Source organism: Ascidia mentula, chromosome 8 (genome assembly GCF_947561715.1).
Source record: "Ascidia mentula chromosome 8, kaAscMent1.1, whole genome shotgun sequence".
NCBI classification, from domain to species: Eukaryota; Metazoa; Chordata; class Ascidiacea; order Phlebobranchia; family Ascidiidae; genus Ascidia; species Ascidia mentula.
Window position 1 is genome coordinate 9,169,154 of NC_138573.1, and position 23,284 is coordinate 9,192,437.

The 23,284-nt window shown below is 37.6% G+C and overlaps 1 protein-coding gene and 3 pseudogenes across 2 annotated transcripts; 2 read left to right on the plus strand and 2 right to left on the minus strand.

Annotated features, from left to right (window-relative positions):
* Nucleotides 1-47: 47 nt before the first annotated feature.
* Nucleotides 48-7,104, minus strand: LOC145911601 (uncharacterized; annotated as a pseudogene). Its single transcript, XR_014403251.1, has 22 exons — nucleotides 6,999-7,104; nucleotides 6,217-6,376; nucleotides 6,095-6,156; nucleotides 5,848-6,028; nucleotides 5,555-5,763; nucleotides 5,246-5,469; nucleotides 4,883-5,039; nucleotides 4,589-4,724; nucleotides 4,378-4,525; nucleotides 4,084-4,179; nucleotides 3,755-3,939; nucleotides 3,128-3,299; nucleotides 2,895-3,045; nucleotides 2,603-2,771; nucleotides 2,247-2,349; nucleotides 2,036-2,107; nucleotides 1,901-1,970; nucleotides 1,574-1,677; nucleotides 1,377-1,455; nucleotides 1,190-1,313; nucleotides 796-920; nucleotides 48-735 (listed from the first exon to the last, which is right to left on the minus strand). The product of XR_014403251.1 is annotated as an uncharacterized LOC145911601 (transcript).
* Nucleotides 7,105-9,907: 2,803 nt separating this feature from the next.
* LOC145911877 (uncharacterized) lies at nucleotides 9,908-11,376 on the plus strand (annotated as a pseudogene).
* A 196-nt stretch (nucleotides 11,377-11,572) lies between these two features.
* Nucleotides 11,573-18,642, minus strand: LOC145911241 (uncharacterized). The gene is made up of 22 exons (XM_082998518.1): nucleotides 18,561-18,642; nucleotides 17,769-17,928; nucleotides 17,647-17,708; nucleotides 17,373-17,553; nucleotides 17,080-17,288; nucleotides 16,770-16,996; nucleotides 16,421-16,577; nucleotides 16,127-16,262; nucleotides 15,916-16,063; nucleotides 15,622-15,717; nucleotides 15,294-15,478; nucleotides 14,671-14,842; nucleotides 14,447-14,588; nucleotides 14,146-14,314; nucleotides 13,790-13,892; nucleotides 13,553-13,630; nucleotides 13,424-13,493; nucleotides 13,098-13,201; nucleotides 12,901-12,979; nucleotides 12,714-12,837; nucleotides 12,320-12,444; nucleotides 11,573-12,259 (listed from the first exon to the last, which is right to left on the minus strand). The coding sequence occupies exons 1-22, from the start codon at nucleotides 18,604-18,606 to the stop codon at nucleotides 12,045-12,047; spliced, it is 2,988 nt and encodes a 995-aa protein (XP_082854644.1). The 5' UTR covers nucleotides 18,607-18,642; the 3' UTR covers nucleotides 11,573-12,044.
* A 3,084-nt stretch (nucleotides 18,643-21,726) lies between these two features.
* Nucleotides 21,727-23,202, plus strand: LOC145911878 (uncharacterized; annotated as a pseudogene).
* Nucleotides 23,203-23,284: the final 82 nt, after the last annotated feature.

The following is a 23,284-nucleotide window of genomic DNA, read 5'->3' on the forward strand; positions in this document are numbered from 1 at the left end:
ACCGTCACCACATAAATCAAAGAAAAAAAATCGCAAAATGCCTGTGCAATTTGACAACATCACAATGACATGTTTTAGTTGTAAACATTACTTTATTTATCACAGTCAATAAAGCTAGTTGCATAAGTTAATAAAAAATACATTGCATACATTAATATACACATATACATAGTTACCGGTTATACAAATTTATTGAAAAAAAAGTAAATTCTGTGAATGACGGTTTTGCCATAAAACTATATCAAGAAATTTTAGTTTTTCATTAATATGCACACCAGGCAACAAATTTTGGCGAGCTACTTTTTGGTAATGTTTATGTCGGCCTAACAAACTATAATAAGGTTATAAGGTTTATATTTTAACTACAAATGTCAAAGTTGCAATCAAGTAGTACACAAAGTAAAACGCCGAAAACGTTTCTTGAAGACTAAACTCAGCAGGGTCTGAACTAACAGTGCGACATTTTTAAAGATGAGATGTTTATAGACGGTTGAATGTAATATCTATATTATAACCAGCATCAGTCCTAAAATTGCTTTGCGAAGAAGGAAAGCACACAACATCCAACAATTATCCACCAGGCACATATTCGTGCCGCTGCTGCATGTTGTGCACTACTGACTCCAAGAACGTTTGCCCCTGTTTTACTGACGCACTTCGCAGTTGGTTTGTAAGGGCTGAGACCTGAAGCGGTTCCATCAAGCAGTGCATTAATTGCTCCAATGTCCACTGAACCTGTCAGTGGAAAAAATTGAATGTCCGGAAAACACAACTAAAATAAACGATATTTCTTACCGGCAATATGTACCATGACAGATGAGCAACCAGACATTATCACAGGAATATCGACATTATGAAGGACAACCACTCGCATGCGCTTGATCCCAAGGGCTGAAGCAACTGCAGCTGTGAAGCGGTAACTAACAAAAAGGAAAATGAAATATATATTTGACACCGATAGTATGTGAATTTTGTTTGAGATTAACCATCAAAACTTGGTGCAAAATAAAAAGTCAACAATTCAAGAAATAGAAAATACTACCACTGAAAAGTAAGATAATTATGTAATATTAAAAAAATACTCTCCAAAAGTTATTTTAACTGACCCGCTTCAGCAGTTATTTTACAATGGGTTTAAACGCTGTAGAAGTTTACACTTAATTGTCGCACCTGGACTAACACAACTTACTAATCATATTGTACATTGCTTTCAAACTGAAGTGTGTACACTTGGGTGGTTGGTAAAATGTTGGCGCAGGTGACTCTTGGCGCTCCACCATTACTTGCGTGAAAGACGATGGATCGACCCAGAACTACATAATTTTGTTAAAAGTTAGGATTGTTGGACTCCAACAATTCATTATAGCATCCCTTACCGGTTTTGCTTGTATGCAAAGGCAAATCGGCATCAATAAAAAGTCTTCGTCCAGACGACCCCTGTACCGTGTATTGGGCCTGTAACAAATTACAATGTGTTAGCACCACACACCGGTTTGTTTCATAGGTTAAGTTTTTGTCCATTGGCTCAAACGACTTGTAAATTATGTAAGAAATTTTTGAAACTCCATCTCACATGTTTTTTGCTTAAGTCACCAACTTCGCATGCCAGTGGGTTTGTCGACAAGCATTGTCCGTATGACGAAGCGCTCACATTTGCATTGTAAGGGTTGTAGTGTCCTGTAATTTTTCCACTGTTAGTTTAATAAAATGTATTGAAATACACGAGGCATTATCATGCAAAATTCAATACAACTGTTTTTGTAGCCGTGCACAAGATTTTTGTTGCGAAGTGGATCAAACATAATTTTTGGTAAAAGTGTATTTTATGTAAAATAGGATTTGATGCTGAAATGTTCACTAAATATCAAAAAAAAAAAAAGAGTTATTTCTAATAGTTTACCTTTAGCTATGGAGCATTCTTCCTCACTAAGCACTGGATCAATGTGGACATGCCAGTTGTGATTCGGACTCTGAAAAAAGTATGTTAACGATGAATACCTTTTCCAATGACATGCTAAAAAGGTTTTACCGTTACTGTTGAGACAGGAATAAGTGACACTTCTAGGGTGGTTGGCGACGCACTTCCATCCTCATAAACAACTTGCCTCTGAATAAAAGTTTTCCGTTGCGTTGAATAAAAGAGAAGTTAGTTTCGACACAATTAAAAAAGGCGATAGATTCTATAACCAACGTTTTGATCAAACTAAACACTTTAATATTAACGCAACCTATAGTTTAAAGTTTACCATAGTCAAATAGCCAACGAAAAGCGATGTAAACAAGACTTGAGCAGATATAACGTGTCCGGTTGTGTCGCCAGGTGTTAAGTCAATCGAAGAGCATTTCCACCTGTAAAGAAACACTATTTATGTTTGTTTACGAAACAACTGTACACCGGCGTTTCCGCGTTTTTTTATACACTTATTTGCTGTGTAAACTCATTTTTATTGAAAAACTACTATGTCGCTCTAAACCTAGATTGTTTCAGAAAAAAATCACCCAAAACTTTGAATGAGTCGAATGGTTTGAAACAAGCTTTTCTGACGCAGGCAATATTTTCGCAACCTTTGTTAATTACAAAGGTGGATTCGGAAAGACTTACGGTTGAGATGAACTGTGAATAATAATCGATCTTCCTGCAACGCCTACAGCAACCCCAGTTGGCAGGTTATCATCCAGCTTGTTCAGAGTAATGCTCTGCTGGTTTGATAGGGTTGAATATTTTCCACTTAAATCACCAACAGCGTATTTGTCGAAGGTTTGATTTGTGACTAAATCAAATAAATAAATGACGTTATCATAAAAGTTTTATATATTTATTTACGCGTAAACAGTTTATCTAATAGGTTATGCACGAACTCACGGCTTAAACACTGTGTTTGTGTTAAATGTACACTATATACCTGAGATGGAAACGCCAAAAGGATTGAACAGGTTGCCAAGCGTTTGGCATTGAGACACACCAACAGCAGAGGTTTGTATGGGAAGTTCGTAGATGCCATAAGTTTGTGCGCTATTTGCCAGTCCACTAACAGTACCTTGTACCTAAAGCACAAATATTAAAACATTTCATTCAGGTTAACGTTTGACCAGTTTTCACACTTAATTGATTAGATTTTAAACTAACCGAGGTTGTGTCGTATTCACTGGCTTGAGTGAGTGTTATAGCTCCAGTTACTGACCCGCTGTTACTTCCATTCCACGTGGCCCCACTCTGAACCACAAGTTTCCACAGATTCGTGATATTTCCACACGCGTAACGTGGTGCAGCAGAGTCAGAATAGTGAATTACTATTGAACTGTCACAAATAAAGATCGTTATGCCTTGTTTAACATACCGGTCATTTGTCGTTTGACTTCCAATTGGTAAGTCTTTCGATCAAGTAAATTTACCATGCATTACGTATTGCATCATGTTGTGGAAGTAAACAGGTATAGCCTAATACCATGTTTTACACAGTGAATCGTGTGTTTGGTCAACATGAACTAACAACAATGTTTGCTTAATGTTGATGCAAACATGCTGGACACTGACATAATGTGTACAGTGCATAAAACAAAAAGTGCATCTTTGTATTTCGGGATATTGGATTTCAGGTTGTCGCAGCACTTTTTGGTTCAGTTTGTACCATTCAATAATGCTTTTCTTGTGTTAACTTGTCAAGTGGAATTGGTAGAAAACTACGAAGTTATGGCAAGGTTAATGTCAAGTTCCTTGCAATTATATTTCCTTTAAGTTTTTTTTGCAACTTACCGACCGATGACTGAAAAAATTCCGTTCAAAGGAAGGTTCGAGTCGGTAAAAAAAAACTTTCCAGCATTATCCTGAAGCGTTGTTGACATATCCAATGTTCCAAGCCTTCCAGATAAGTCGCCGAGCTCACATCGAAACGGATCGGATGACGAACAAAGTGCGCTGTAATTGCCAGATGTTGGAACCTGAAACATATGACAAGTTTACCAATTTGAAATAAACAATGATGTTTACTTTCAAAACAATAAATGCTTTTCGATGCTTTTTATTCTAATGACCTAAACGCCAAAGAATGCAAAAGTGTTTGCTAATGAACTGCAAATGTTTACCTGGGTAGGATTGTAGTGGGGACCGGCACTTGCACAATCCGTTCCAATTGGGTAAACATGAACGTGGTAATTATGGCTTTGGGTCATGACGGCATTCTGCAACAAAATTTAGGTAATCACAACACATTTAAAGCTTATTAGCTGATTTTACAGATATCAACTGCGAAAAAACGGGCCAAAACAGTGCAAACCACAGTTTGTATTGGCATGTTGTGGTGCACGAAGAAAAAGAATCAAGCAAATCACAAGACTCTGTAAAGAATACTGCACTACGTCAATTTTTGCAACACCTACGATATTTGCAAGTTCGCCGAAGACGCTGGTGTCTCCATTCGGGTCATTGATTGACTGGCGGAAATACATTGTTCCATACGCAGGTGCCCTAAAGTTGACAACCGCTATCCTAGTTGCCGTCGGGTAGCCGATGCTCGCACATACCCATCTAAAACAGTGGTTGATTTAATAGTATGTTATGAACTATAATTTAGTCAATTTTATATGCTACCTTGCTCCTCCAGAACGGTGAATAACGATGGACCTTCCTATCACGCTGTTTGGTCCAAACAGAGGCAGGTTCCAGTCGGTAAAAGTCTTGTTGTAACTTGTTGTGTTAACCGTTCCGTATTTGCCACTAAGGTCACCTGCATATGAAACAACTCTAATGAAGAGTCGGATATTTCATGATACCAATGGAAAACACATTTTAATAGTATATTGCTGTGTCGGGAAAATCGGCACCACTACGTCGAGAACATTTTTATAAGTTTTGAGATGAGACTATTCTTGTTTGCAGCCTTACCGATTTCATATAAGTCTGATGTTTGGTTGATGAGACCAGTGACGGCATTATATGGATTAAAGTGTCCCGCAACGTTTGCCGAACTGCATCGGTCGTCACTTGAACTTGTGCGTTGTGGCACAGGAAACTTGTGAATATGATAACTTGCAGGAAGATACTAGAAACAAAACACAACAATCAAGGTATTGACTAGTTTCTGTGCTATAAAATAAAAACTATATTGTACAATGCTGGACTGGCAACATTACACTCTCTGTAATTTTCTTTGCAGAAAATTTTCTTTCTTTATAACAAACCGTATTTTTCACGTGCGGTATGTTTGTTAATATCACATGTCACAATCACATGGTACACAGCACTTACCGCGGCGTTGAGACCAGAAAACTGTACGCTTGACGTCGTCACGTCGAATGGTGACACTTGTGTTATGGTGACGTACCCGACAACGTCATCCCACGAAAATCTGGTAGTAACAGTTTTGCTTGCAATCATCTGCACGTTCGTACACGCTTCCGTGGTGCTCGAAACTATCGCCACGTAAGGTTGAACCGTTTGTTAGTTCGACGCGAAGACACATTGTCGTTTACCTAGATAAAAATCATTCAAATTAAATACTGATATCATGCAAACCCTTTATACTATATAACACAATATTTCATGTATTTTTTTTACCAGAAGCAGAAACGGAGTTGCCAATCGAAAGCGCTTGGACAAGCTGACTTGCACCGCTGAGAGCAGAACAGTCACTTTGTGTGGCTAGCTGATTTGGTCCGGTGGAATATTGCGTTAAGTTCACCGAGGTTGTTTCAGTAGGATTCGCCTTCCCCGTAGCGTATGCCAAATTTGTGCAGACCAACAAGCCCGATAAGCTTGGTCGCTTTCTGTGTTACATTAGAAGTGTTTCAACCAAAGTCGGGTCGAAGTCTTCTCAAAACCAAGTTTGTAAATGTACTAGTAAGACATACCTTATCCACACGTCTCCAACCACTGGACCTACAAACTTCGCCCTCCAAGTCTGTGTTTCTTCCCCAACGGGAAGTATAGTGGCGCATAATACTTGAGTTCCATTGGTAAGCAACAAACCGCGATTAAAAATGCTATTCTCATTCACAGCAGGAACAACAGTGGTTGCGCCATTTGATGCACCTGTGAAAGTTCATAGTTTTGTGAATATCCGCTATAAGGTGTGTTTGTTTTTCGAAGTCAACCAACCTGAAAAAGCAAACAGAACAGCGCCAAGGTTTGAACAAACTTGCTGAGCTGCGTCTTGTTGTCTGAAAACAGAGAACATAATTTAATGTTATTTATTTCTTGAAAAGTGACAGCATAGCTACCCAAACACCGCGGGAAACTCTGCTATTTTATAACTGTAGTTTGTATTGCTGTTAATTGAGACGGATACGTTCATGTTGTTTCCATCCGGAACAAAAGTCACGTAACCCATCACCCCTTCCATGTCGATGGTTGCGACGTAAGTCAGACAAGATCCACACTCTGTACATGCAAAAAAACACACGTTGGCAAACATTTTACCCAATGGATCCACACACAATGCCGATGGCCCAAACATTAACATTTCAATTACGGTGAAAATAATTATTGTGTACTGATTAAAGAGCCGCTGGTCCACGTGGCAGTCGGAGGTCGATTTCGGGTATTTTTAAACAAATCCACACTTTTATGCCATATACAATGCATTTGCGCACGACAGTATTGTTCGCATAATTAATGAAATTCAATTGCTCATACTGATGCAACCAACCGCGCAGCTTTCCGGCAAGGCTGACCAGGTCGACCCAAGAAAGAAAAAACGCATTTTGTCAGACACGATAAAGCGGAACGAAAGTTTTGTTGGTTTACTTCAAGAATCCTTGCTTTAAATCAGTTGTACGGGCAAGAATTATATCATAATTCTTTGTGTGCTTTACTTACAATACTAAATATAAAGATTTGCCTTGCGGCGTCTACACAACATTAGATCCTAAGATCAAATGTCAAGCTTAAAGCGACATTATAACTATCAACGACAAAAACGACCCGAAACATTTTACCAGTTTTGCAACACACGTGCTTTACAGTCATGCAAAAAAAATTGATTTCCACCTCAGTTACTCACCGGCAGCAAGAAAAACTGACAGCACCAGCAACCACATTGTAGGCATATGTATCTTCTATTATTACCACTTTTATTTTAGTATCTGTAAAGAAGCTTTAGCTCACAGTCAAATACGCAATCAAGCAAACTAAATAGATTGCTGACATGTGCTGCCTTTGCGACCTACTTGGTTCAAAGCAAATTCACATCTACACTTGCTATCTTGAATAATAAAAAGTGAGGTACATCTTGCACAATTCAACGCTTTTGCTGAAGGATATTGGAAGAAACTTCATCAACAAGTATAAATTCATTCTTGTACCAGTTTGGTTACAATCGCTGCATCAGTTTTTAATTCAAAATGAACACTGAGTCGACTGACTTGTAAACAAGCCTAACTTTCGAAATCTTCAGATGATTCAGCTGGTGAGTGACTTAACAACACGATCACGCAGCTGATTTTAACCTACCCACGCTCGGTAGTGGCGTATCCTTTTTCATCATAAAAAGGCTGACTACCAGCATGCCGCACTATTTCATAAAGTGCTTTTATTGTTTTCGGTATTCACATCGAAAACGCGTCATATGCTACAGAACAGAAACCCCACACGTAATCTTTTATCAGGGAGATATGGTACCACGGGGCACAAACTGCACATATTCCACAAAACGGGGCACAAACTGCACATATTCCAACATTTAATATGCAATCATTCGACTGTGCTGTTCATAGTTTACTGCAAAACAGGTTCCTTCCTATAGAAATTGAATGATTGCCTGCATTTCATCAATCACAATACACAAATAAATAACCGCAAACATCCTTAGAAACAACGGCAAACGAAACTAAGCCACGATTTCAATATTTCCTTGCTAGATACGTTAGCCTGCGCTATGCTTTTGTGTATTGTTCTGTTTGCAACGAAGTGTGAAATTGCACACGCTGTGTCGAACTCACACATATCCACACACTTTACCTCTTCCGGCATGCGGCATGACTTTACTTATTCATCACATAGGTTGCATATAAAACCTTGGTTCAGTTTAAAATTCTGTCATGCGGCTATACAACTGTTAATATAACAACATGACGTGGTAAATATGTTTAATAATCGGTAAATATGTTCAAATAATAACAATAAATCGAAGTCAGTTATCCGAGAAATATGTTTGTCGCTCAAATGTGGAATAAAAAATGTCTGTCCTTTGAGGCTCACCCACAAACATAACCTCAAACAAACATTACGATATCTGTTTTTTTAGTAACGTCGTTAGTGTTTTGGGTAAGCGATGTTTAGGGTGTGGCGGTACGTAGTAGCACAGTCAACATGGCGAATAATCCCGTTACTCATGATTTGGGCCACTTTCACCAGAACAAAATTTCCAAGAACATTAGAATGTTAAAAGATAACGCACTATAAATCACTACATTATTAGTCACAAGGGGTTTTGAGCTTCTTAACGATTTTGAAATGTTTAGTGCTCATTGGTGGCAAATTTATTTTGACTATTTTCGAAATCTTCGTTACTCGAAAGCTAACTTATTGAAAACGCCACTTGTTTTCTCAAAACTTAGTGAACAATTTTATAAGATTGCCCGTTGGACATGTTCTGCAGCAAACACATCATGCAGTCTATACAATTAGAAAAACCAAGCTTCCTATACCGCTTCCTTGTTAGGCAATTGTTTCCGACATAATTCACAGGAATATGATAATAATATGACTAGGCCTGTATAGTAAACACTGGTTCACACATCGCCGTTTGTCATATGGTTTACACTGTATTAGACTGTGTAAAAAGCACACATGAAAATTATGGTTTCTTTTCATTAAAATATTGATTATTTGGTTGTAACCTTACGCTTTTTGTTACAACTATAAGCTACGCTGTGTTTCAATAAAAAAATATTTCCACCAATACCGGTAAAACTGAAGAAATTGACAGGCCGTTTTCACTGTAAACTATAGCATTACAACTACAGTTTGTTTAATGTTATATTCTGATAGGTACTCCAGGAAAAAAGACAATAAATTTAAAATTGGTATTTCACGTTTTCAGGAGAAGGTATCGTATCATGTGTTTTCAAATATTCGATCTTTTCCGCATGTGAAATACCAAAAGTCACATAAACACTGGCAAATGAAAGTGATCTCTATTTATATTTTCTTTGGTCATTTTTCAAGCAAGTTTCATATCATACACGATAGTCTATATAGTACACTGCACACACTTGTGCTTGCAGCCACTGACCTTTATCCTTCCCCTTGCTTTTCCTGATTGTGTGTGCGATATTAGTCATACAGTGTGACTAATTTTCAACTGTAACTTTCTTTTGTCTGCAAGTACAAAGCCCAGGGCAATAAACTGTGCTAGAAAGGGAGGTGTAATTTTTCATCAGTGTGTTGCATTGTGACGAACGAAGCATCATCTTTTTCTATGCTGTATTTAGTATACTATTATTAATCTAGGTCAGGGTTCCCAGAATCTGGTCCGTGACTGCGGAATGGGGGTATGACGATATGACCAAAATCAATTTAGGTTGTTTTGTATCTTACAATTTGCTTTTATTTGGGTTGCTGTTTTGATAAGATCATCAACTAGTGTAACAGCGTAAAATGAAAAGCCAGCAAGTTTTGTTTTGCGTGGAAGGTTCCCCAAGTTTAAACAGAGTTTTTAAAATTTGCTCTGATGCAAAATATTTAGACATATTCCTATACTAGTCTTTTAAGAAATGGTAAATACGAACGGAAAGGAAATCCTCCATAATGTAAAATCAAATATAATCATAGCTATCATCTTACACATAAATACAAATAGTCCAGTTTAAAAACCCTTTTTTTAACTTTTTCCAGTGTTAAACATATCCACAAAACTAAAAATATATCTTACGTGATTTATCGAATGATAATACTGCGCATAAGATATAAATGACGTGCAGATTAAAAACTTCGTCACGGCTTCAACGTCAACGCAACTCCAAACTTGTTGCGGACTTCGACGAAGATTGTGAAAAATGCCAGAGGTATGTTTGCACGATATGTACTGGACACCCGTCATGGACTTTCAACAAAGCGGAAACATCTAAAAAAATATGGCGACTTTACGCAAGAACAGAAGGCGAACAATTTTACTTTGAAAATGATAAAGTCGCTTGTGTCGAAACGGACCTGGGTTATCGGCCCTGAAATCAAAGTCACGTTCAAGTGAGCTTTTACAACATCTTAAATTTACTGATAATCACACACTTGGTGCATAAACAGAACGAAAATTTTAGGACTTTGGACTTAAGGAAAAAACGGATAAAAGACGTTCCAATGGCAATTTTACGATTGCCGGATTTTCGAGCAATTCGATTAGACAGCAATGAAAATCTTCAGGACGTCACAATTTTGGGACAAATTCCTAATTTGCGCATAGCAATTCTCAAAAATTGCGACGTGCAGAGGTGAAGAAAAATATGTCAATTATTATTATTTTCTTGCTTATTTGTGTTACTACGTCCAGGTTACCAAATGAATCGGGAGCCCTTCTTGCCTTGGAGTTAAACAATAACCAAAATGTACGAAATTTCGCAGCATTGGAAAGATATGCTCGATTACAGTATCTTAATATTGGCCGGTGAGCATCAAACATATCTATTACGTTAGTTGAGATTTAAATCATATCATTGTGCTATACAAAATTACAGAAGCCTATCTTTTTTTGTGGGTGTAGTTTAAATATACAGACTTTCAACAAAATGTATTTGTTTTTATAGTTGTTTACTCAACAAGCTGCCTGACTCGGTACAAAGTTTGCGATCACTCCGTGTGCTTTGTCTCGATGATAACCCACTTGAAGGACCTTTAGATTTATCGTTTTTGAAACTTTTGCAGGTAAAGTTATATTTAGTCAATACCAACTTTTAGTATCTGAGATTAAGTCCGTTCTGTATTAGGAATAAAGTCGTGTATAATAAATGACTGGCACAGGTTCTTCTCATGAAAAACTGCAACCTGACTTCAATTCCTAATTCGGTGTTCGTCTTGAAGGACCTTCTTTATCTTTCCTTGGAACAAAACAAAATTCTTCACGTGACCAGATCCGTTCTTAATATTCCATGCTTAATGGTACTCAGTATTTACGGAAATAGGTTTGTAATGAGCTACGGTTTTCTTTCAAGTACTTGAGCTGAAATATTTCTTTTTAAACACCGCTTGTACGATTTAAGATACTAATCAGTCCCACTTGCTTGTGTTACAGAGGAATAACCATTACTCCAAGCATATGGAAGTGCCCCCACTTAAAAAGAATCAACGTAGATTTGCATTTTACAACCAAGGGGCTAAACTCTAGAGTAAGACGGTTAATAAATGTTTGGAAAGATGTTCCTAGCGCGTGGTGGAAACAGATATAGTGGAACAATCGCTGTTTTGCAACGTATTTTGTGATTTTTGACGAATATGCAAGTTTGTGCAAATGAAACAGCAATAAAAGCACTATTATACCTCTGATAATAAATTTGCAATTCAGTAAACTAATCGACGGAAACGAATAAAACCTATACCGTCACCACATAAATCAAAGAAAAAAAATCGCAAAATGCCTGTGCAATTTGACAACATCACAATGACATGTTTTAGTTGTAAACATTACTTTATTTATCACAGTCAATAAAGCTAGTTGCATAAGTTAATAAAAAATACATTGCATACATTAATATACACATATACATAGTTACCGGTTATACAAATTTATTGAAAAAAAAGTAAATTCTGTGAATGACGGTTTTGCCATAAAACTATATCAAGAAATTTTAGTTTTTCATTAATATGCACACCAGGCAACAAATTTTGGCGAGCTACTTTTTGGTAATGTTTATGTCGGCCTAACAAACTATAATAAGGTTATAAGGTTTATATTTTAACTACAAATGTCAAAGTTGCAATCAAGTAGTACACAAAGTAAAACGCCGAAAACGTTTCTTGAAGACTAAACTCAGCAGGGTCTGAACTAACAGTGCGACATTTTTAAAGATGAGATGTTTATAGACGGTTGAATGTAATATCTATATTATAACCAGCATCAGTCCCAAAATTGCTTTGCGAAGAAGGAAAGCACACAACATCCAACAATTATCCACCAGGCACATATTCGTGCCGCTGCTGCATGTTGTGCACTACTGACTCCAAGAACGTTTGCCCCTGTTTTACTGACGCACTTCGCAGTTGGTTTGTAAGGGCTGAGACCTGAAGCGGTTCCATCAAGCAGTGCATTAATTGCTCCAATGTCCACTGAACCTGTCAGTGGAAAAAATTGAATGTCCGGAAAACACAACTAAAATAAACGATATTTCTTACCGGCAATATGTACCATGACAGATGAGCAACCAGACATTATCACAGGAATATCGACATTATGAAGGACAACCACTCGCATGCGCTTGATCCCAAGGGCTGAAGCAACTGCAGCTGTGAAGCGGTAACTAACAAAAAGGAAAATGAAATATATATTTGACACCGATAGTATGTGAATTTTGTTTGAGATTAACCATCAAAACTTGGTGCAAAATAAAATGTCAACAATTCAAGAAATAGAAAATACTACCACTGAAAAGTAAGATAATTATGTAATATTAAAAAAATACTCTCCAAAAGTTATTTTAACTGACCCGCTTCAGCAGTTATTTTACAATGGGTTTAAACGCTGTAGAAGTTTACACTTAATTGTCGCACCTGGACTAACACAACTTACTAATCATATTGTACATTGCTTTCAAACTGAAGTGTGTACACTTGGGTGGTTGGTAAAATGTTGGCGCAGGTGACTCTTGGCGCTCCACCATTACTTGCGTGAAAGACGATGGATCGACCCAGAACTACATAATTTTGTTAAAAGTTAGGATTGTTGGACTCCAACAATTCATTATAGCATCCCTTACCGGTTTTGCTTGTATGCAAAGGCAAATCGGCATCAATAAAAAGTCTTCGTCCAGACGACCCCTGTACCGTGTATTGGGCCTGTAACAAATTACAATGTGTTAGCACCACATACCGGTTTGTTTCATAGGTTAAGTTTTTGTCCATTGGCTCAAACGACTTGTAAATTATGTAAGAAATTTTTGAAACTCCATCTCACATGTTTTTTGCTTAAGTCACCAACTTCGCATGCCAGTGGGTTTGTCGACAAGCATTGTCCGTATGACGAAGCGCTCACATTTGCATTGTAAGGGTTGTAGTGTCCTGTAATTTTTCCACTGTTAGTTTAATAAAATGTATTGAAATACACGAGGCATTATCATGCAAAATTCAATACAACTGTTTTTGTAGCCGTGCACAAGATTTTTGTTGCGAAGTGGATCAAACATAATTTTTGGTAAAAGTGTATTTTATGTAAAATAGGATTTGATGCTAAAATGTTCACTACATATAAAAAAAAACAAAGAGTTATTTCTAATAGTTTACCTTTAGCTATGGAGCATTCTTCCTCACTAAGCACTGGATCAATGTGGACATGCCAGTTGTGATACGGACTCTGAAAAAAGTATGTTAACGATGAATACCTTTTCCAATGACATGTTAAAAAGGTTTTACCGTTACTGTTGAGACCGGAATAAGTGACACTTCTAGGGTGGTTGGCGACGCACTTCCATCCTCATAAACAACTTGCCTCTGAATAAAAGTTTTCCGTTGCGTTGAATAAAAGAGAAACTTATGGTTTCGACACAATTAGGCGATAGATTCTATAAAAAAAGGCGATAGATTCTATAACCAACGTTTTGATCAAACTAAACACTTTAATATTAACGCAACCTATAGTTTAAAGTTTACCATGGTCAAATAGCCAACGAAAAGCGATGTAAACAAGACTTGAGCAGATATAACGTGTCCGGTTGTGTCGCCAGGTGTTAAGTCAATTGAAGAGCATTTCCACCTGTAAAGAAACACTATTTATGTTTGTTTACGAAACAACTGTACACTGGCGTTTCCGCGTTTTTTTATACACTTATTTGCTGTGTAAACTCATTTTTATTGAAAAACTACTATGTCACTCTAAACCTAGATTGTTTCAGAAAAAAATCACCCAAAACTTTGAATGAGTCGAATGGTTTGAAACAAGCTTTTCTGACGCAGGCAATATTTTCGCAACCTTTGTTAATTACAAAGGAGGATTCGGAAAGACTTACGGTTGAGATGAACTGTGAATAATAATCGATCTTCCTGCAACGCCTACAGCAACCCCAGTTGGCAGGTTATCATCCAGCTTGTTCAGAGTAATGCTCTGCTGGTTTGATAGGGTTGAATATTTTCCACTTAAATCACCAACAGCGTATTTGTCGAAGGTTTGATTTGTGACTAAATCAAATAAATAAATGACGTTATCATAAAAGTTTTATATATTTATTTACGCGTAAACAGTTTATCTAATAGGTTATGCACGAACTCACGGCTCAAACACTGTGTTTGTGTTAAATGTACACTATATACCTGAGATGGAAACGCCAAAAGGATTGAACAGGTTGCCAAGCGTTTGGCATTGAGACACGCCAACAGCAGAGGTTTGTATGGGAAGTTCGTAGATGCCATAAGTTTGTGCGCTATTTGCCAGTCCACTAACAGTACCTTGTACCTAAAGCACAAATATAAAAACATTTCATTCAGGTTAACGTTTGACCAGTTTTCACACTTAATTGATTAGATTTTAAACTAACCGAGGTTGTGTCGTATTCACTGGCTTGAGTGAGTGTTATAGCTCCAGTTACTGACCCGCGGTTACTTCCATTCCACGTGGCCCCACTCTGAACCACAAGTTCCCACAGATTCGTGATATTTCCACACGCGTAACGTGGTGCAGCAGAGGCAGAATCGTGAATTACTATTGAACTGTCACAAATAAAGATCGTTATGCCTTGTTTAACATACCGGTCATTTGTCGTTTGACTTCCAATTGGTAAGTCTTTCGATCAAGTAAATTTACCATGCATTACGTATTGCATCATGTTGTGGAAGTAAACAGGTATAGCCTAATACCATGTTTTACACAGTGAATCGTGTGTTTGGTCAACATGAACTAACAACAATGTTTGCTTAATGTTGATGCAAACATGGACACTGACATGATGTGTACAGTGCATAAAACAACAAGTGCGTCTTTGTATTTTGGGATATTGGATTTCAGGTTGTCGCAGCACTTTTGGTTCAGTTTGTACCATTCAATAATGCTTTTCTTGTGTTAACTTGTCAAGTGGAATTGGTAGAAAACTCCGAAGTTATGACAAGGTTAATGTCAAGTTCCTTGCAATTATATTTCCTTTAAGTTTTTTTTGCAACTTACCGACCGATGACTGAAAAAGCTCCGTTCAAAGGAAGGTTCGAGTCGGTAAAAAAAAACTTTCCAGCATTATCCTGAAGCGTTGTTGACATATCCAATGTTCCAAGCCTTCCAGATAAGTCGCCGAGCTCACATCGAAACGGATCGGATGACGAACAAAGTGCGCTGTAATTGCCAGATGTTGGAACCTGCAACATATAACAAGTTTACCAATTTGAAATAAACAATGATGTTTACTTTCATAACAATAAATGCTTTTTGATGCTTTTATTCTAATGACCTAAACGCAAAAGTGTACAAAAATGTTTGCTAATGAACTGCAAATGTTTACCTGGGTAGGATTGTAGTGGGGTCCGGCACTTGCACAATCCGTTCCAATTGGGTAAACATGAACGTGGTAATTATGGCTTTGGGTCATGACGGCATTCTGCAACAAAATTTAGGTAATCACAACACATTTAAAGCTTATTAGCTGATTTTACAGATATCAACTGCGAAAAAACGGGCAAAAAACAGTGCAAACCACAGTTTGTTTTGACATGTTGTGGTGCACGAAGAAAAAGAATCAAGCAAATCACGAGACTCTGTAAAGGATACTACACTACGTCAATTTTGCAACACCTACGATATTTGCAAGTTCGCCGAAGACGCTGGTGTCTCCATTCGGGTCATTGATTGACTGGCGGAAATACATTGTTCCATACGCAGGTGCCCTAAAGTTGACAACCGCTATCCTAGTTGCCGTCGGGTAGCCGATGCTCGCACATACCCATCTAAAACAGTGGTTGATTTAATAGTATGTTATGAACTATAATTTAGTCAATTTTATATGCTACCTTGCTCCGCCAGAACGGTGAATAACGATGGACCTTCCTATCACGCTGTTTGGTCCAAACAGAGGCAGGTTCCAGTCGGTAAAAGTCTTGTTGTAACTTGTTGTGTCAATCGTTCCGTATTTGCCACTAAGGTCACCTGCATATGAAACAACTCTAATGAAGAGTCGGATATTTCATGATACCAATGGAAAACATATTTTAATAGTATATTGCTGTGTCGGGAAAATCGGCACCACTACGTCGAGAACATTTTTATAAGTTTTGAGATGAGTTTATTCTTGTTTGCAGCCTTACCGATTTCATATAAGTCTGATGTTTGGTTGATGAGACCAGTGACGGCATTATATGGATTAAAGTGTCCCGCAACGTTTGCCGAACTGCATCGGTCGTCACTTGAACTTGTGCGTTGTGGCACAGGAAACTTGTGAATATGATAACTTGCAGGAAGAAACTAGAAAAAAAACACAACAATCAAGGTATTTACTAGTTTCTGTGCTATAAAATAAAAATCATATTGTACAATGCTGGACTGGCAACATTGCTAACACACGATGCTGGATGTTAATTATAACAAACCGTATTTTTCACGTGCGGTATGTTTGTTAATATCACATGTCACAATCACATGGTACACAGCACTTACCGCGGCCTTGAGACCAGACAACTGTACGCTTGACGTAGTCACGTCGAATGGTGACGCTTGTGTTATGGTGACGTACCCGACAACGTCATCCCACGAAAATCTGGTAGTAACAGTTTTGCTTGCAATCATCTGCACGTTCGTACACGCTTCCGTGGTGCTCGAACCTACTATCGCCACGTAAGGTTGAACCGTTTGTAAGTTCGACTCGAAGACACATTGTCGTTTACCTAGATAAAAATCATTGAAATTAATTACTGATATCATGTAAAATCTTCATACTACATAACACAATATTTTATGTATTTTTTACCAGAAGCAGAAACGGAGTTGCCAATCGAAAGCGCTTGGACAAGCGGACTTGTACCGCTGAGAGCAGAACAGTCACTTTGTGTGGCTAGCTGATTTGGTCCGGTGGAATATTGCATTAAGCTCACCAAGGTTGTTTCAGTAGGATTCGCCTTCCCCGTAGCGTATGCCAAATTTGTGCAGACCAACAAGCCCGATAAGCTTGGTCGCTTTCTGTGTTACAATATATGTGTTTTAACCAAAGTCGGGTCGAAGTCTTCACAAAACTAAGTTTGTAAATGTACTAGTAAGACATACCTTATCCACACGTCTCCAACCACTGGACCTACAAACTTCGCCCTCCAAGTCTGTGTTTCTTCCCCAACGGGAAGTACAGTGGCGCATAATACTTGAGTTCCATTGGTAAGCAACAAACCGCGATTAAAAATGCTATTCTCGTTCACACCAGGAACAACAGTGGTTGCGTCATTTGATGTACCTGTGAAAATTCATAGTTTTGTGAATACCACAAGCAATTATTGCGGGAACATCATCCGCTATAAGGTGTATTTGTTTTTCGAAGTCAACCAACCTGAAAAAGCAAACAGAACAGCGCCAAGGTTTGAACAAACTTGCTGAGCTGCGTCTTGTTGTCTGAAAACAGAGAACTTAATTTAATGTCATGTATTTCTTAAAAAGTGACAGCATAGCTACCCAAACACCGCGGGAAACTGTGTTATTTTATAACTGTAGTTTGTATTGCTGTTAATTGAGACGGATACGTTCGTGTTGTTTCCATCCGGAACAAAAGTCACGTAACCCATCACCCCTTCCATGTCGATGGTTGCGACGTAAGTCAGACAAGATCCACACTCTGTACATGCAAAAAAACACACGTTGGCAAACATTTTACCCAATGGATCCACACACAATGCCGATGGCCCAAACATTAACATTTCATTTACGGTGAAAATAATTATTGTGTACTGATTAAAGAGCCGCTGGTCCAAGTGGCAGTCAGAGGTCGATTTCGGGTATTTTTAAACAAATCCACACTTTTATGCCATATACAATGCATTTGCGCACGACAGTATTGTTCGCATAATTAATGAAATTCAATTGCTCATACTGATGCAACCAACCGCGCAGCTTTCCGGCAAGGCTGACCAGGTCAACCCATGAAAGAAAAAACGCATTTTGTCAGACACGAACACAATAAAGCGGAACGAAAGTTTTGTTGGTTTTATTTCTTCAAGAATCCTTGCTTTAAATCAGTTGTACGGGCAAGAATTATATCATAATCCTTTGTGTGCTTTACTTACAATACTAAATATAAAGATTTGCCTTGCGTCGTCTACACAGCATTAGATCCTAAGATCAAATGTCAAGCTTAAAGCGACATTATAACTATCAACGACAAAAACGACCCGAAACATTTTACCAGTTTTGCAACACACGTGCTTTACAGTCATGCAAAAAAAATTGATTTCCACCTCAGTTACTCACCGGCAGCAAGAAAAACTGACAGCACCAGCAACCACATTGTAGGCATGTATCTTCTATTATTACCACTTTTATTTTAGTATCTGTAAAGAAGTGTTAGCTCACAGTCAAATGCTCAATAAAGCAAATTAAATAGATTGCTGACATGTGCTGTCTTTGCGACCTACTTCGTTCAAAGCGTATCAGCGACCCCTCGCCATTCACTTTTTTTCGCAACTGCTTTTTTCATCCCAGGCCAAAAAGGAAAAACTCGCTAACCTGGCACTGCAATAACACTATGAAAAGTAATAAATTGAATACAAACACAGCACCTTTTGTGCAAACGCTCAACATACGCTTCGCTTAAGTGAAGAGGTTGTGAATACATGTGACGCATATGTGATTCTTACTACAAACAACGTCCGCTAAAATGTAAACAGAACTGTGCTGATGTACTTAGCACAGCCTTGGGCAAATTCACATCTACACTTGCTATCTTGAATAATAAAAAGTGAGGTACATCTTGCACAATACAACGCTTTTGCTGAAGGATATTGGAAGAAACTTCATCAACAAGTATAAATTCATTCTAGTACCAGTTTGGTTACAATCGCTGCATCAGTTTTTAATTCAACATGAACACTGAGTCGACTGACTTGTTAACAAGCCTAACTTTCGAAATCTTCAGATGATTCAGCTGGTGAGTGACTTAACAACACGATCACGCAGCTGATTTTAACTTACCCACGCTCGGTAGTGGCGTATCCTTTTTCATCATAAAAAGGCTGACTACCAGCATGCCGCGCTATCTCATAAAGTGCTTTTATTGTTTTCGGTATTCACATCGAAAACGCGTCATATGCTATAGAACAGAAACCCCACACGTAATCTTTTATCAGGGAGATATGGTACCACGGGGCACAAACTGCACATATTCCACAAAACGGGGCACAAACTGCACATATTCCAACATTTAATATGCAATCATTCGACTGTGCTGTTCATAGTTTACTGCAAAACAGGTTCCTTCCTATAGAAATTGAATGATTGCCTGCATTTCATCAATCACAATACTCAAATAATTAACCGCAAACATCCTTAGAAACAACGGCAAACGAAACTAAGCCACGATTTCAATATTTCCTTGCTAGATACGTTAGCCTGCGCTATGCCTTTGTGTATTGTTTGCAACGAAGTGTGAAATTGCACACGCTGTGTCGAACTCACACATATCCACACACTTTACCTCTTCCGGCATGCGGCATGACTTTACTTATTCATCACATAGGTTGCATATAAAACCTTGGTTCAGTTTAAAATTCTGTCATGCGGCTATACAACTGTTAATATAACAATATGACGTGGTAAATATGTTTAATAATCGGTAAATATGTTCAAATAATAACAATAAATCGAAGTCAGTTATCCGAGAAATATGTTTGTCGCTCAAATGTGGAATAAAAAATGTCTGTCGTTTGAGGCTCACCCACAAACATAACCTCAAACAAACATTACGATATCCGTTTTTTTAGTAACGTCGTTAGTGTTTTGGGTAAGCGATGTTTAGGGTGTGGCGGTACGTAGTAGCACAGTCAACATGGCGAATAATCCCGTTACTCATGATTTGGGCCACTTTCACCAGAACAAAATTTCCAAGAACATTAGAATGTTAAAAGATAACGCACTGCATTATTAGTCACAAGGGGTTTTGAGCTTCTTAACGATTTTGAAATGTTTAGTGCTCATTGGTGGCAAATTTATTTTGACTATTTTCGAAATCTTCGTTACTCGAAAGCTAACTTATTGAAAACGCCCCTTGTTTTCTCAAAACTTAGTGAACAATTTTATAAGATTGCCCGTTGGACATGTTCTGCAGCAAACACATCATGCAGTCTATACAATTAGAAAAACCAAGCTTCCTATACCGCTTCCTTGTTAGGCAATTGTTTCCGACATAATTCACAGGAATATGATAATAATATGACTAGGCCTATATAGTAAACACTGGTTCGCACATCGCCGTTTGTCATATGGTTTACACTGTATTAGACCGTGTAAAAAGCACACATGAAAATAATGGTTTCTTTTCATTAAAATATTGATTAGTTGGTTGTAACCTTACGCTTTTTGTTACAACTATAAGCTACGCTGTGTTTCAATAAAAAAATATTTCCACCAATACCGGTAAAACTGAAGAAATTGGCAGGCCGTTTTCACTGTAAACTATAGCATTACAACTACCGTTTGTTTAATGTTATATTCTGATAGGTACTCCAGGAAAAAGACAATAAATTTAAAATTGGTATTTCACGTTTTCAGGAGAAGGTATCGTATCATGTGTTTACAAATATTCGATCTTTTCCGCATGTGAAATACCAAAAGTCACATAAACACTGGCAAATGAAAGTGATCTCTATTTATATTTTCCTTGGTCATTTTGCAAGCAAGTTTCATATCATACACGATAGCCTATATAGTATACTGCACACACTTGTGCTTGCAGCCACTGACCTTTATCCTTCCCCTTGCTTTTCCTGATATTGTGTGTGCGATATTAGTCATACAGTGTAACTAATTTTCAATTGTAACTTTCTTTTGTCTGCAAGTACAAAGCCCAGGGCAATAAACTGTGCTAGAAAGGGAGGTGTAATTTTTCATCAGTGTGTTGCATTGTGACGAACGAAGCATCATCTTTTTCTATACTGTATTTAGCATACTATTATTAATCTAGGTCAGGGTTCCCAGAATCTGGTCCGTGACTGCGGAATGGGGGTATGACGATATGACAAAAATCAATTTAGGTTGTTTTGTATCTTACAATTTGCTTTTATTTGGGTTGCTGTTTTGATAAGATCATCAACTAGTGTAACAGCGTAAAATGAAAATCCAGCAAGTTTTGTTTTGCGTGGAAGGTTCCCCAAGTTTAAACAGAGTTTTTAAAATTTGCTCTGATGCAAAATATTTAGACATATTCCTATACTAGTCTTTTAAGAAATGGTAAATACGAACGGAAAGGAAATCCTCCATAATGTAAAATCAAATATAATCATAGCTATCATCTTACACATAAATACAAATAGTCCAGTTTAAAAACCCTTTTTTTAACTTTTTTCAGTGTTAAACATATCCACAAAACTAAAAATATATCTTACGTGATTTATCGAATGATAATACTGCGCATAAGATATAAATGACGTGCAGATTAAAAACTTCGTCACGGCTTCAACGTCAACGCAACTCCAAACTTGTTGCGGACTTCGACGAAGATTGTGAAAAATGCCAGAGGTATGTTTGCACGATATGTACTGGACACCCGTCATGGACTTTCAACAAAGCGGAAACATCTAAAAAAATATGGCGACTTTACGCAAGAACAGAAGGCGAACAATTTTACTTTGAAAATGATAAAGTCGCTTGTGTCGAAACGGACCTGGGTTATCGGACCTGAAATCAAAGTCACGTTCAAGTGAGCTTTTACAACATTTTAAATTTACTGATAATCACACACTTGGTGCATAAACAGAACGAAAATTTTAGGACTTTGGACTTAAGGAAAAAACGGATAAAAGACGTTCCAATGGCAATTTTACGATTGCCGGATTTTCGAGCAATTCGATTAGACAGCAATGAAAATCTTCAGGACGTCACAATTTTGGGACAAATTCCTAATTTGCGCATAGCAATTTTCAAAAATTGCGACGTGCAGAGGTGAAGAAAAATATGTCAATTATTATTATTTTCTTGCTTATTTGTGTTACTACGTCCAGGTTACCGAATGAATCGGGAGCCCTTCTTGCCTTGGAGTTAAACAATAACCAAAATGTACGAAATTTCGCAGCATTGGAAAGATATGCTCGATTACAGTATCTTAATATTGGCCGGTGAGCATCAAACATATCTATTACGTTAGTTGAGATTTAAATCATATCATTGTGCTATACAAAATTACAGAAGCCTATCTTTTTTTGTGGGTGTAGTTTAAATATACAGACTTTCAACAAAATGTATTTGTTTTTATAGTTGTTTACTCAACAAGCTGCCTGACTCGGTACAAAGTTTGCGATCACTCCGTGTGCTTTGTCTCGATGATAACCCACTTGAAGGACCTTTAGATTTATCGTTTTTGAAACTTTTGCAGGTAAAGTTATATTTAGTCAATACCAACTTTTAGTATCTGAGATTAAGTCCGTTCTGTATTAGGAATAAAGTCGTGTATAATAAATGACTGGCACAGGTTCTTCTCATGAAAAACTGCAACCTGACTTCAATTCCTAATTCGGTGTTCGTCTTGAAGGACCTTCTTTATCTTTCCTTGGAACAAAACAAAATTCTTCACGTGACCAGATCCGTTCTTAATATTCCATGCTTAATGGTACTCAGTATTTACGGAAATAGGTTTGTAATGAGCTACATTTCAAAGTTTCCTTTCAAGTACTTGAGCTGAAATATTTCTTTTTAAACACCGCCTGTACGATTTAAGATACTAATCAGTCCCACTTGCTTGTGTTACAGAGGAATAACCATTACTCCAAGCATATGGAAATGCCCCCACTTAAAAAGAATCAACGTAGATTTGCATTTTACAACCAAGGGGCTAAACTCTAGAGTAAGACGGTTAATAAATGTTTGGAAAGATGTTCCTAGCGCGTGGTGGAAACAGATATAGTGGAACAATCGCTGTTTTGCAACGTATTTTGTGATTTTTGACGAATATGCAAGTTTGTACAAATGAAACAGCAATAAAAGCA